The following is a 15,319-nucleotide window of genomic DNA, read 5'->3' on the forward strand; positions in this document are numbered from 1 at the left end:
GGTTATAAGAAGATCACGGCTCTGACCCCGATTCTGTATATATTTAAGTCCAAAGTGGATGCAGGTGATTAAAGGATGACACACAATATAAACTAGAAAATGATGCTATACAGCTCATACATGAAGAAACAGTTTTACAAGAAGTATTCAAATGCAGGCACAGCTAACACATAAAGCTAGCACAAATAAGGAATATCAATTACCGTCAAGAGGAAGCAGATACCACGACCGGATAAGAATCCCCCAAGCTCTTGGGATATGCGTTCTGGCTAGATCACATATAATGAATTCCGGGATCCCCGGCTAAGGCCTTTAAAGCAAAGGGGTGTGTGATCAGACTGGATGATCATTGGGTAAAGGAAAGGGGCTTGGGCAACTCTTCATTGGCTCTCAGCTTCACTGGGACGTTTTCCTGTTAATGAGAATCTCGCCAGAGCATGCTTGTTTCCTTTGTTCTTGAAGTTTAGGCGAAACTGAGAACTGGTGTGAGCTGGAATTATAGCCTTTGTTTCTTAAGCACACTGGTTCATTCTATAACACAGACTAGGTATCTGTAAGGTCATATATAGTGATTGTTTCACTATACTGACCTTTGCGACTGTTGACGGCAATTGTGACAAGTTAAATCAAAAACAACATTGGGGTTTACTCAGAGAGTTTCACGCAAACAAAATAAGACAAAAGGAAACATTTTTGTTAAGAATTAACCATTAATGTTTCACGTCCGACCCTTGTAGTTACGTTTAAGCTAATAAGACGCAAATGGCGTAATGGAATTGCGCAGAGGGTGGTCGTAATACCTTAATGGGGTAGAGGTACAATTTCGACTTCCACACTTCATTACTGCATTACTGTATTTCATCAGTACAATTGTACTGTACCAGCTATACCAGCACCTATATATATATATATATATATATATATATATTTAAATGGGAGTTCCAATGAAGATGGGATGTTGCCCATAAGAACCAATCAGATTCTACGTCTTATTATTTACCCTTCTAGAAGATAATAGATAGAATCTGATTGGTTGCTATGGGCATCATTACTAGAACTCCCATCTTTGTAAATGTACCCCTTAGTGTGCCTTGAGGTCCAAGGTTGTGAATGCCTCATCTAAAGGGTCACACGTCTTTGCCAAAGATCCCTGCAAGAAAATGTGGGTTCTGCTGCAGATGGAAAACTGCAAGAGACACCAAATAAGTATGAGGTAGAGCAGAAATGACTTTGTAGTAGACATTGACACTAGTGCTTACTAATGTTTCAGAAAAACAGCATATGGTGGAATATTTTTAAATACTAGATAATACAAAGGTGTTTAGGATCACATAGTGATTGTAAACATTGGAGGACAGATCACATGAATGAGAAATGAACTCTAAAGACTAGCAAACAATGAGATTCAGAACACCGGAGCACAACACACACTGCGGGGTCCATTACCAATGATCACATATACCATGGGTGTCAAACACAAGGCCCGCGGGCCAAATCTGGCCCCCCAGACCTCGTCATGTGGCCCGCGCGAGGAGATAGCACGCAGGGGCAGTGTGTCTAAAACAGGAGTGCTGCGGGCCGCGTCCACGTCCGCCTTACCTGTTCCTCCACTGTCGGCGGCCATGTTCCTGTAGGCACATATGTATGCGGCTACAGAAACATGGCCGCCGGCCTCCACGGCTACGTGGAGGAGGGCCAGGCCGCCTGTTCCCTCTGATGCCCGGCAGTGACAGACACTGGGTGGGGACGTCATGACGATGACGCCGCCCGCCCATGCGTCTGTAGAGAAGTAGGAGCAGGCAGGGAAGCTGGATCGGGAGTCGGGGACAGTGTGGCCGCAGCAAGCAGTGAAGAAAAGCTGGAAGCCGCAGCAGCTGCAGGAAAGACGGAGAAACAGTAAGTGAGGATGAGGATCACACTCACAAAAAAAATATATATATCTGCTGTTTCCTGAGGTGTCCCCGTGTATAATAATAATAATGCCATGACACCACAGGCTGCTCCTCCTGTATAATCATTTATGTGTCATGGCATTACTTTTATTATATTATACAGGGGGAGCAGTCTGTGGTGTCATGGCATTATTATTATACAGGGGGAGAAGCCTGTGGTGTCATGGCATTCATTTTATATTATACAGGGGGAGCAGCCTGTGGTGTCATGGCATTATAATTATACAGGGGGACCTACAGATACAACCGGCCCTTTGAGGGTGACCAAACTGCTGATGTGGCCCCCGATGAATTTGAGTTTGACACCCCTGACATATACAGTGCAATCTGGGCAAAGATTTCTTTCTGTCCAGGATCGCATTGTAATATGCGATCCTATTGGCATGAAGTATGTCCATGCACATGCAGGGACAGCAGCTCTGAAAGGATCCCATCCCTGCGATGCACTCAGCCAGGTGCCGGTGGGTCTGTGCATGCGCTGTTAGTGCTGATCCTAGCCGCAGATATTACATGATAAATGGGCCCCTGAGTGAGATATGAACTACATTGGAAAGCACACAGTGAAATTCACAGCATGAGAAGGGGCCCATGTATGGACCCCCCATCTCTCACCGGCACATATCTTCTGTAGACACTAGCACTGTGAGAGAGTCTAGTGTACATCTAATCTCAAGGTATCATAGATGGTTCTGTGTGTGTGTGTGTTTGTCCCTCTCCTCTCCAAAAACACGCTGCTGGGGGAAAAAAAATCTGATTAGACCTCTTATCTAGAGCTGGAGAATGGATCATAGAAGTAGCTTTCTTGTTATGACCATAACACTTCCAATTTATTTTATAAAGTTACGTTTTTAGATTCTAGATATTTTTTTTAATCTAAAATAGTTCTTTTCCTTGAAGACATAATTTTGTAAGAAATTTTAGTATGTTTCGTATGACCATGGGCTGAAGAATATGTTTTCTTTATGGAGAAAGGGGATTAACAGAGAGAGAGAGGTTACTTTATTTACATCTCAACGAATTTTAAAAGGTCCAAAATCTTGCAACCAGTTTCATAGTTGGAACATAATCTGTGGGAGCCAAGCCCTGTGTCTGACTTTGTAACTGACATTAGTTTATTCAAATTCTCGCTTCCCGCTTCTACAAATGTTACATAAGTCCCACAGTAGTGAATTAGTAGTCAAGATTTCAGAAAAATAATATGTGGTGGGAGGCAGGGATGAATGTCATTCATAGTGTAGAATTAAGTGGTCTCAGATGATATATTTTTATCATTGTTAATGTGAACAAATATGTCCAAAGGTATCAGGTCGGCCATTTATCTTGAATGGCAGAAGTGTACTTTTTCAGAGGCGTTAATAAATCCTGAGGTGTGTTGCATCTACCCATTGGTTTAGTGCAGGGGGGGGGGGGGGAACCTTTTTTGTGCCAAGGGCCGTTTGTATGGGGAAAAATTCCTTCGGCGGCCATATGTAAAAATTTCTCTTACAAATTGTCCTGCTGCAGCCGCCCCATGCTCTGGCGGCTGCTGCTGAATAGGACTGAGTCTCCGGCTGCTGTTGATCAAGAGGAATCTCGTGAGAACTACGGACTTCTTGCAAGAATTCCCCTGTACTTGACTCCCGGCAAAGCCGCCGGGCGGATGGGAGGGCCACTCAGACCGGCTACTTGGGGCGCATACGGACTAAACTAAATCCATATGATATGTATCCATGGAATCAGAGTATTTCCTGAATGAGATATGCAGTAGGTTGACATGATCAAAGGGTGACATGTTTTTGACAATTGTTTTGTGGCACTGTAGACATGGACAACTAATTAGTGTGACGCTTAACCTATCATGGCTCCCCATACTTTGGGTCTGGTGCCTCGGTTTGCTCAGCACATTTTAACGCTCCTAATTGTTGTCCATGTGTATGGTTAAAGTGCTATTTTTTTAGGAAAATAGGTTCAGGAACTGTGGGCGGGGCACAAAGTGGGCGGTGATATGGGAGGAGCTACAAAAGGGGCGGGTCATGACATTTAAAAAAAGAAAGAAAAACATATAATTCCTCCCAACAGTGGCAGTAACATAACAATCCCCAGCAGCAAAGTGGAGAATATGCGCACGCCTGGGCATAGGGGCAATGTAACCTGCCAATGGATATGAATCATATCCATTGACAGGTTACATTGCCCCTATGCCCAGCCAGCTGGCACATGCCATTCGCCCAGTGTTGCCTCCAGCTCCATCATATTATATGATGGAGCTGGAGGCAACACTGGGCAAATGGCATGTGCCAGCTGGCTGGCTGGGCATAGGAGCAGTGGTTACCTTGCTGATGATGGTGGTGCATTGCCATCAAATTACTTCCTGCTATGCTGTGGCTGCTGTTCAGGCTCCGCTCTCTGACCTGTGCAGGCTGTGTGGTTGTGGCAGGCAGGGAGGGTGGGCCGCAGCCGGCTGCTGCTGGAGGTGCGCTGCCAGGTGATGGGCAGATGAAGGGAGTCTGGAGAGAGGAGCTGGGCGGCCGGGGCTCTGGCTGCTGCTAGGCAGCTCCAGAGATCCGGGGAAGGCCGCCCGCAGCTCTGACACCATCACGCGCTGGCTCAGAGTCCCGCCCACGTCATCTGATCCCAGGATGCACTGCAGGCCAGGTTGTGCAATCCCAGGATGCACTGCGGGGCTGCGCGATCCCGCGGCTGCGGGCAACGGAGACTGAGTGCACTGGGACTCGGGCAGGGGAGGGAAGCGGGCAGGCGATGCCTGTGCCGGGCGGCCTGGAGCAGGTCCTGGAACGCCGTTCCTGATGACGTCATTTTTCATTTGAACTTCAGGAACCGCGTTCCGGACCGCTCCGGATGAAAAATAGCCCTGGTATATCGACCTTTTCATGTGTCCACTTTTTCACGTTGTATCAAACTTTTGACCATCTCCACCTATTGTATTTCGACCTTTTGCCAATGTCAACCTTTTGTCGGTGTCAATCTACTGCATGTCGGCCTTTTAACTTTCTACCATAAGTGGCGGAGCTAGCGTTATTATCACAGGACTCTGCAGTTTTCTTTCACAGTTTTTATTTACTTGTACATTTGTCTATATCACGTTTCTAAGTATGGGAAATGCGATCTGGTTACTTCTGATGAAACCGCCAGTGCGGAGAAACACGTTAAGGATATTGGACTGACCACTACTTGCCAATCTCTCCATCAGAGCAAACCATTTAACCCTGTGGTTAAGATCCACCATCAAGCCGTCTAGCCCAACAGATTATCCACGAGCACAGTGTCGGGAGCAGACCGCTTATCCATTGGTGAATGTGCCCTCTTGATGCCCTGTGGCTCACATACATCAGCAGTACCTATTTAACCACCAGCTCCACTGTGTGTCCCCTGATCTAAACTGGAATGTACTAAACTGGTGGCTTTCTCTAACCATTGGATGACTGATATCCCCTCTTTTACAATCAGAAGGCAATTTCCTACATTATTAATAATTAACAATAAGTGCTGGCCAGCTGTTAATTAAAGGGATTATTAAAATTTAAAGGGATTATTAAACCATTAAAAAAAAATACTACAAGAGGATCTACTGTCTAATCCTGGTGGAATTTATTGGCTGCTTTTAATTTTATATTTATTTTGATTATACATTTTTTATTAATATTATAAGTGTATTTTTATTGTCCTTTATGAATTGTGCTTTATTTTATTATTTTTTTTTGATTGATTATAATAAATTATATATTATTCATTATTTCGCTCTCTGAGAGAGTTTACTCTCACATTTTTTTTCTGTCACTCAATCCTTGGTAACAATCCAGATTACCATTGGGAGCTGCATATTTACTCATAATTACCTAGATGGTCCTATATATTTTCTGAACTGTTACATCATTTTCAGCTGCACCTAAAGCCCTTTAATGCATTTAGGTGATTGTAATATAATGCAAGCCAATGTTAATAAATCGGTCCCTGAATCAGTTATAATTTTGGTAAATGCTTTGCAATGTTTAGCCGTCATGTTTTGTGCTTCTGTAAACCATCACCTCTGCAATGACATTGACATACTTTCTTTATGAAAAAAAGTGCCTGCGGTTATACAGTGTACATAGCATTCGCTGTCTGGCTCTAGTGTGTGTTTGTGTGACTGTGTGTGACTGACGGACTGTGTGAGAGACTGTGCGTGGGTGACACTGGGCTCAGGGCAGGCCCTGATTGCACAGCAGTGTGTTTGCAGTTATACTCTGTCCTACTTTCTCCAGTCCAAACAAACTGTGACCTGCACAAGGAAAAAGCGCTGCAGCCAGAGGGAAATGCGATGCAGACAGAGGGGGAGTAGTGCGACCCTGACCAGGAGCCCAGAGCAACAAGCGAAAGTCAGACAACACGAAGGCTACTTTGGAACCCTCCTTTGTGCTGATTATAGGAACCCCATGTCCCCCAGAAGAGGTAATTTCACTGCCCTTAATATTATTTGATTTTGCCATATGTCTGTGCATGCTCTACATTTCCCTCATGTGCAGCTTATCCTGTCCCTCTTACGCTTCTCGTATACTTCTGCACCACCCAGTTTGCGCATAGTATGAAGTTGCATGTGCGCTTATTGAGCTGTGCGTGTAACTTGTGCCCGCAGACACCCAGCGGGCTCAGCACCTGCTCCGCTCCTACCAAGGCCGCCTCTGTGCGCCGGAACAGCAGACGCTCCGGGAGTCCCTGCAGGAGGTGACGTGCATGCTGGGGGGCGACCTCTTCCAGGCTCTTCTAGGTATGAGCAGACTTCTTTCTTTTACAGTAGTACCTGGCTTCTCTGCCTGGAACATGAGATTGGACGCATTACATTTGTGACACTGATATAACAACATGATTTGGTGAAGTGAGATCACTAGCTGGAGGTAGTAGTACATGCATGTGTGATGGGCTGGGGTAGAGGGTTTATACACCGTAAAGCTGAAGTTCAGAGTTCTTTCCCATGATGGGGGGAGTGAGAGGGCTGAGAGCAACAACAATCATACATTCATCAAAAAATTGTATAAATGAAACTCATATCATGTGCTCTACTGCAGATCAGCAGTGTGTGTGCCCTACAGAAACATGTAACATGATACATCCAGTGTGTGTGAGGGTAGGGCAGCATCTCAGAGCTGCTACAGGTGAGACACTGGCTCAGGTGATTGCCTCTCATTCTTAAAATACTGTTAGAGGGAATTCAACAGCAACAAAGGCAGAGTCATTCTTAAAAAATAATATATTGTATATATCTAACTAGTACCACTAGATGCCACTTGGTGGACCAAATTACTCCTTTGTGTGGTAAAAGTTATCAACAGAAATTGAAAGAAACTTTTGCAGGAACATATGAAGAGAGGGAGCTGTGAAGACAGAGTTCGGATGTCGGAGCAGATAGGGACTCGGGTTGGGGTGTAGAGTTTGTGGGCTAAAAACTGTCACAGCTCAAACTACATTGCAGAAGCTGTAATTTTGATGGGATTTTAACTAGTTATTAAATAAAAAGGTGATTAAACTGTCCATATGCTGTTTAAAGCCGCTCTACAGCCAAAAGGTGTAAATGCATTGCATAACTGTTTTTTTCTTCTTCAAGGCTCTGTGCTTAATACCAGACCAACAAATGTGTTCAGTTTCCAATTTATTTTAGAAGGTGGTGTTTGTGAGGGGGGAAGGGTCTGTGGAAAAGATCTAACCACAAGCAACAATCCCTCATGCTGGGTATTAGTACAGCTTTAGCTCCCGTGCTCATTTGCATCACTTTAACATGTTTGGTAACTGTTGCATCTTGTGTTTCAGACATACAAGAATATTATGAAGTGATGTTGAATTCTGTAAAATGTGGTGCCATTGAGAGCCCAAACATGGACACACCCACAGTGGGTACTGTGGATCTGCAGGTAATAGGGCTTGGGAATGAGAAATATATAAAGCCGTGTACACTACATTTTTGTCAATGCACCAACTTAACTCCACAAGAACAGATAGAAATGCAGAGGTGTTCCTACAATGAGGGATTTTCTGTAGTATAAAATAGGTTTCTTGCAACTTACATTTTTTAGGGGCCTTTGTATTAAGTCAGGGATGGGGAACCTTTGACCCTCCAGCTGTTGTTGAACTACACATCCCAGGATGCCCTGCTACAGTTTTGCTATTTCACCATGCTAAAACTGTACCAGGGCATGCTGGGATATAAAGTTCAACAACAGCTGGAGGGCCGAAGGTTCCCCATCACTGAATTAAGTTATTATTAAGAACTAGTAAGCCCGCTTAAAGCAAGTGCTTTAAAAGCTAATCTGCTACCTTGTGATTTCCTCTGTGTTTGTGCATGTGGGGGAGAAAAAGAGATGTAGTTTAACTCAGTGCCAACAGACGGCAGTGTTTCGGAGCCGCATGGACTCTAGACATATACTGTATACAGTATATATGATACATTCTGCAGCTTCTATTTTCATTGTGTGTACTAAGTATATCTTGCTGGGATGGCATTATCAATGACTGATGTCACTGTATGCTAAGGCCCATACACACTGGGCGATTTTGAGCTAAAAGCTGTTCAAACTTCGTGTTTTGTGCAGCTTTCAGCTCAAAGCCACTTAGTGTGTATGGGAAAGATGCTCATCTGCTGGCAGATGAGCAGCTTTGTGGATGGCTTTGCCTAGCACTGTGCCTCCCCCCCCCCCCCCCTTGCTGACAACGCCGGGCAGGGGGAAAGCCGCTAAGTGTGTATGCACTGAGCGCGGCTCCCCCCCCCCAGCGATGACAGGGGTCATTGCTGTCCTTACACGCTGGGCATAATAAACCAATGTGTATGGACCTTAACTGGCATTTTGTAGGAAAGATTTGTGAAAGATTCCTCCAGGCTGCCTGTAATCACACAATCGCATGTGTGCAGAGTCCCAACTACTGAACTAATTCAGACCTGATCGCAGGACAAATTTGTCCCAAAATGGACAAAACCATGTGCACTGCAGGTGTGTAGATGTAACATGTGCAGAGAGTTACATTTGGGGTAGTTATGTTTCAGTGCAGGGTAAATACTGTCTGATTTATTTTTACACTGCAATTTAGATTTCAGTTTGAACACACCCCACCTACATCTAACTCTCTCTGCACATGTTACATCTGCCCCACCTGCAGTGCACGTGGATTTGTCCATTTTGAGAACTAATTTGCCCTGCGATCAGGTATGAATTAGGCCCTAGGCACTTGACTGAGGCTGGAGGAGAGGGACAGAAAGATATCTCACCTGCTACGGTCCCCATCCATCCACTAGTGCAGGGCTGGGCAACACCGGCCCTCCAGATGTTGATGAACTACACATCCCAGCATGCCTTGCATCAGTTTCAGCATGGCCACATAGCAAAACTAATGCAAAGCATCCTGGGATGTGTAGTTCATTAACATCTGGAGGGCCGGTGTTGCCCAGCCTTGCACTAGTGTGATTAATGTAGTAAAAAATATGTTTATTTCTCCATTAAAGGATTTTCTCATTAAAATATATATTTTATCCAGGAGTGTGTCACCCACTGCAGTCCACGGACCTGCTTTTGGTGAGCTATTCCTGGGTTTTTCATCTTCCCATTGCAGAATCTGTGGTCAGTTGTGTTCCATCCAATGTGACCCCCTGGTATTTTATTTATATATTTTTAATGAGAAAATCCTTTTATGGAGAAATAAACATATTTTTTTACTTCATTGCAATCCTGGTTGATTGTTTCTTATGGATGTAAAGAAACCGTTATAGGAGGAGACCAAGTATTACACAAGTAAGCATACATGTAAGCTTATTTCTCTAAACGATTGAAGAGAGGAACGGCTGCTTGAAAGATACCTTTATGAGTTTACCATTATCTTGTGGAATGTAAGCTGAGTGTGAGCATCAGTCAATGTTTACAACTTCACGGAGGTGACACCATGAGAAATATAGAAGAAAACACACAAATCCCCCATATATTTGGGCTAGAGAGTCTATATAGACTAAAAACACTTTTTATTAGGACTACTACACCATATTCTCTTTATTGTTTGTATTTGGTTTTTATGAGGATTAAAAAAGAAGAGGAAAATTCCCACCATGGCCCTAACTGTGCGGAGTTTGTATATTCTCCCCGCACTTGCGTGGGTTTCCTCCGGGTACTCCGGTTTCCTCCCACATTCCAAAAATACACTGGTAGGTTATTTGGCTCCTAACAAAAAAAAAAATTAACCCTAGAATGAATGTGTGTGCGTGTACATCTGGCAGGGAATATAGATTGTAAGCTCTACTGGGGCAGGGACTGATGTGAATGTTCAAACATTCTCTATAAAGCGCTGTGGAATATGTATGCGCTATATTAGAAACTGTGGTACTTGTTTAGTTTCACGGTGGCAGATATCGCATGCGATTTGCATACGATTTGATATGCGATGCGATTAAGTACCTGTTCATAACCCCACTATCCACTACGGCATAGAGCTGATTTTATATAGTGTGGCGAGCACAGCAAGCCACCGAGCCCGAAGCGTGGTGAGCGGACGCGGATAACTTTACATGTATTCTCGCTGCGGTTGCCACGGAATGCATGTAAAGTAATCCGCGTCCCCTCGCAGGGCACGCTGTGCTCTCCACGCTTCGGTCTCGGTGGCTCACTGCGCTCGCCAATCTATCTAAAATCAGCTCTATGCCGTAGTGGATAGTGGGGTTATAAACAGGTACTAAATCGCATCGCACATCAAATCGTGAAACTAAAGAAGTACCGAAACTGTTAATAAAAAATAAATAAATGACCATTTTTACATCCGATTCCAAAATTTCAGAACGACTGATCAGATGAAAAACGGCCATAGCGCAATTCATTTTCCTCCGACTCTGATCAGAGGTGCGTTCCAATGCTGATCAGATCAGAGTTGCAGATCACCATGGCTGCCATGAATATTTATTGGAACCCGCAGCCATGAATGGGTCCACGTACGATACATCATATGCAAAAGGACCACATACGATATATAGTTATCAGTACAAAGCAATGATTAAAATTATGCTTACAACTGCAATTTCTACATCATTTCATGGGTATTGAGATCCCATCTTAGTAAAGATACTTTTTATTTCAGATGGGATGTTTCTATGGGCAACCAATAAGATACTATCTATTATCTTCTGGAAGAGGCATTTTCAACCTTCGGCCCTCCAGCTGTTGTAAACTTCACATCCCAGCATGCCTTGCCATCGTTTTGCTATTAGGGGATGCTAAAACTATAGCAGGGCATGCTGGAATGTGTAGTTTCACAATAGCTGGAGGTCGGACATGCCCGTTCTATAGGGTGTTTAAAAAATAAGTAAATTATGATTGGTTGCTATGGGCAACATCCCATCTTCAATAGAACTCCCATCCTTGTAAATAATCCCCCATGATTCTTGCTTATGCATGTAAACTCTTTTCTACTAGAAAAAAAACAAAACATAATATCTATCTATCTCTATCGTTTTTAAATATTTTGTCCTTATTTATCATTTTAGAGTTTTTGGAAATCTGAGGTTGGAGATGAATTGACAAATGATCTGGAACCTGAGTTTGTTTGCGTGGTTGGGAAGATGACGGACATGAAGGAAATGGCACATACTCTGCTGAGCCCTTTGCACGCAATTCTTCCGAAGGTCAGATTACTCATTGTACAGTCCTTGTAATGCTAGGGTTATTTCAATTGAATATCTGTTCTCCGTGTGTTCCAAACTTAAAACCTTTAACATGCAGTATTCCTAGGTGCAATAGTGCAAAGTAGTGATCAACTGATCTGTGTGCTCTACCAACACAGACAACAATTGCAAGGTGTCGACATGGACAACATGTAGTGTACCATGTCCCCTCGCATCGGTCACTGCACTCGCCATGCTTTGGGCATGGTGGCTTGCTGCGCTCGGCACACTTTTATTCTCACTCTGGGCCTTATGGTATGTCGACCTGGAAATGGTCGACATACCATTATTTGGCACTGACAGAAGGTCAACACACGTTTTTTGCGTGTTTTTGGTGTACACGTACTTGGTTTATACTTTACTATTAAAGTTGGCATAGATGGCCTTATTCTAGTTCACTTTCTGACAAAATCCTTCTTAAGCTGTGTACACATGCTTAGATTTTTCCCTGTTTTTGATTCAATTTTGCTTATAGAAGCAAAATCGAATCCACATCGAATGGTTTTTAGGACACTTTCGATCTGCATTCGATTCGATGCGCACTCCCGTTTTCTCAAAATCGAATAGAAAAATCTACTGTGCAGCCAAGGAACTCTCGAATTCGATCCAGTAAATCGAATGAGTACATTGTGCCTACATTGTGAAATCGAAATCGAATCGAATGCAAAAGTACAGATCTAATGCCAAATCGAATGGGATGATCTAATGCCAGATCTAATAGAAAATCGAATCTAACATCAAATCTAAGCGTGTGTACAGGGCTTTAGATGGACAAAACCAGAGCATTTGATTTGGGTAAGTTATTTTGTTTCTGTGCAGGGTAAATACTGGCTGCTTTATTTTTACACTGCAATATAGATATCACTTTGAAGTAAAACCCCACCCAAATCTAATTCTCTCTGCACAAGTTACATCTGCCCCACCTGCAGTGCACATGGTTTTGTCCATCTAAGAAGGATTTTGTCAGAAAGATTGAACTAGAATAAGGTCCTCTATGCCAACTTTAATAGTAAAGTATAAACCAAGTCAATGTACACCAAAAACACGTGAAAAATGTGTGTTAACCTTCTGTCAGTGCCAAATAATGGTATGTCAACTATTTCCAGGTGTCGACCTAGTCACTGTCAAACAATAGCGGTCGACCTAGACATTGTCAACCCAGGTACCGCATACAATACCTGATGGTATATATTACATCCTGTCATGAGGAGGTAATATGTACATAATGTATTCTGCTAAAGGAAATAAATTATACTGCCATGGGGTGCACAGAATAGTTTTTATGGGACTGTATACTATAATGATATAAATTATGTGAGCTATATGTAGTGTGTAGCTATACTGACCTGGCATTGTATATGTTGCATGTGGGTGGTTACCTTTAGTAGCCATTCAAACTCGTTTGTGTCAACTTGTGTGCATGTAATCAGGCCAAAATCTCCAGGGTATGTAAACTTTTGATCAGGGTCATTTGGGTAGTTTCTGTTGTCATTACGACTTAAAAAGAGTAAACACAGTTGTTTGACAATAAATGGCTTCACCCAACCACTAACCATGCGTGAAAGAAAAGTTTATGAGCTATCATTCATATTCTCTGACAAATGGCCAGAAAAATCACAAATTCTGCTAGGGTAAGTAAACTTATGAGCACAACTGTATATATGATATCATAATATGTATACATGTTTTGTGGTTTTATGTTGTGAAATAATTTGACATAAAAGTATTGGTGGGAATAAAAAGTTACTTTGTTGGCCTTATTAAAACTATCCTCTGGTATGTTGTGTGGTTGTATTTATGTTGACCATAGAACTGTATACAGTGGTTATTGCAACTGTACTTGGAAACTAGGCTGTTCTCTGGTTATTGTTTTGTATATAATGGATATTAAAGCAATATAATATAATGGACACTGTGGGTGAGATTTAATAGGATGAGAGATTCAGAAAGTGAGAGATTTGGGAAGAAATCTCCAGGTTTTTTTAAAGCGGCAATCATTTACACTGCAAAATCAAACTGGTTTTGCAGTGTAAATGATTGCCGCTTTAAAAAAACCTGGAGATTTCTTCCCAAATCTCTCACTTTCTGAATCTCTCATCCTATTAAATCTCACCCCATGTGTCTAATGCCATATATGGAAAAATAACAGTGACTTGCAAAGCATTCAAAGTAAAAATGTGAAACCAGGTATTACAAGGGAGAAATATCAAGCAGCTATTCTGGGGGGTGTGGTATAATTACCCGACAGTCGGGATTCCGACAGTCATTACTCAGACGTCGGAATCCCGACTGCACAGCGTGGGGAGCGCAATGAAGCCCCTTGCGGGCTCGCTGCGCTCGCCACTCTGCGGGCACGGTGGCGAGCTGCGCTCGCCACCTATTTTATTCTCCCTCTATGGTGGTCGTGGACCCCCACGAGGGAGCAGTCGGGATTCCGACGTCAGAGTATTGACTGTCGGAATCCCGACTGTCGGGGAGCCGTCCGGCACCCATTCTGGGGAGAGCAGACGGATAGGATCATAAACATTTATTGTGAATGGGAGGAAGCTGGAGACAGGGAATGTGCTGGTACAGAACAGGAGGATTATCCTAGTAAGATCTAATAGGGCCTACACACTGAGAGATTTTGGGTCATTTTCTAAGTGATCGGACTAGATTGCCCAGAAAATTACCCAAAATCGCTTTGTGTGTAGGGACGATAGCAATGCGCATCCCTGTTTACAATACTATATGTAGTATAAATCTAATTAGATCTGATTAGATCGCCAGAGAACACTGGCCCTGCCAGATCACTGGCACACATCACTACATGTGTAGGCCCCATTAGAGACTGGACGAATCAGTGTTTTAAATGAGAGGTGAACTAGGAAGTGAGAAGGGAGGGTCGATATTTTATAGTTAAGAATGGGAGGAGAGATGATTAATATTACTAAAACAGGGCTCAATAAATTTCTTTAAAATCTAGGAGCCAGGATGAAAATGTAGGCGCCAGATATACTAATAATAGGGACCGTGCGCGCCCAAGGCGCGAACCAAAAATTTACACATGCCATAATGCCCATTACATATACCACATGCCCAGGGGGTTAACATGCTCTGCCAGCAGTAAATGCTTGTTGCCAGGGGATGAACATGGTCTGCCAGGGGGTCAACATGGTCTGCCTCGGGTAAATGCCAAGTGTACAGAGCAATAGGCAGGGGAGCGGATTTAAAATAGCCCGGCCACCGCACTTACACTTAGCAGGCACCCTCACACCAAGTGCTGCACTGAGGGGGACGCCGGGCAAGAACACAGCAGGACTGCAGGTGGGCGGTTTGCATCTCTGAAATGCTGCCTGGGGGCCACACTACTATCAGCAGCTATGTGGCGGCGGCCTCTTTAGGCATAGGCACTAGCTGAGACACACTGCTGCATCCTATCTCCGCAGCAGGCCACCCCCTCAGAGGATCTGGTCGCCACGTCTTGTCGAGCCCTGTACTAAAAATAGAGAAATATCACAATCTTCTCTTGAAAAAGTGTCTGCATATTACTTTACATAATGCAGATCTAAAGTAATCTGTGCCTATTTATCACAATCTGCAGTTTCCATTTTTTTCATCGACAGTACATAAATATTTTCATGGGTATTTAGAAACCACTTGCTGAGAAACGGGCTGCAATAAGAGCAGGTCCCAGCGAAGAGCTTCGAAACAAAGGATATGTGGT

The 15,319-nt window shown here is 43.5% G+C and overlaps 1 protein-coding gene across 6 annotated transcripts in view; it reads left to right on the forward strand.

The window, feature by feature from the left end:
* The window catches only part of DLG3 (discs large MAGUK scaffold protein 3), a 198,098-nt gene that overhangs the window by 8,011 nt on the left and 174,768 nt on the right, over positions 1–15,319 (forward strand). For 5 of the 6 annotated variants that reach the window (XM_083159156.1, XM_083159158.1, XM_083159159.1 and 2 more), the window contains exons 2-5: positions 6,194–6,380; positions 6,565–6,696; positions 7,734–7,834; positions 11,437–11,574. In XM_083159156.1, coding sequence (XP_083015282.1) covers positions 6,245–6,380; positions 6,565–6,696; positions 7,734–7,834; positions 11,437–11,574 — 507 coding nt within the window. In that variant the 5' untranslated portion in view covers positions 6,194–6,244. The remainder of the gene's footprint in view (positions 1–6,193; positions 6,381–6,564; positions 6,697–7,733; positions 7,835–11,436; positions 11,575–15,319) is intronic. The other variant, XM_083159161.1, reaches the window with a different exon arrangement.

The sequence above is a fragment of the Crinia signifera genome, chromosome 9 (assembly GCF_055691185.1).
Source record: "Crinia signifera chromosome 9, ASM5569118v1, whole genome shotgun sequence".
Classification (NCBI taxonomy): domain Eukaryota; kingdom Metazoa; phylum Chordata; class Amphibia; order Anura; family Myobatrachidae; genus Crinia; species Crinia signifera.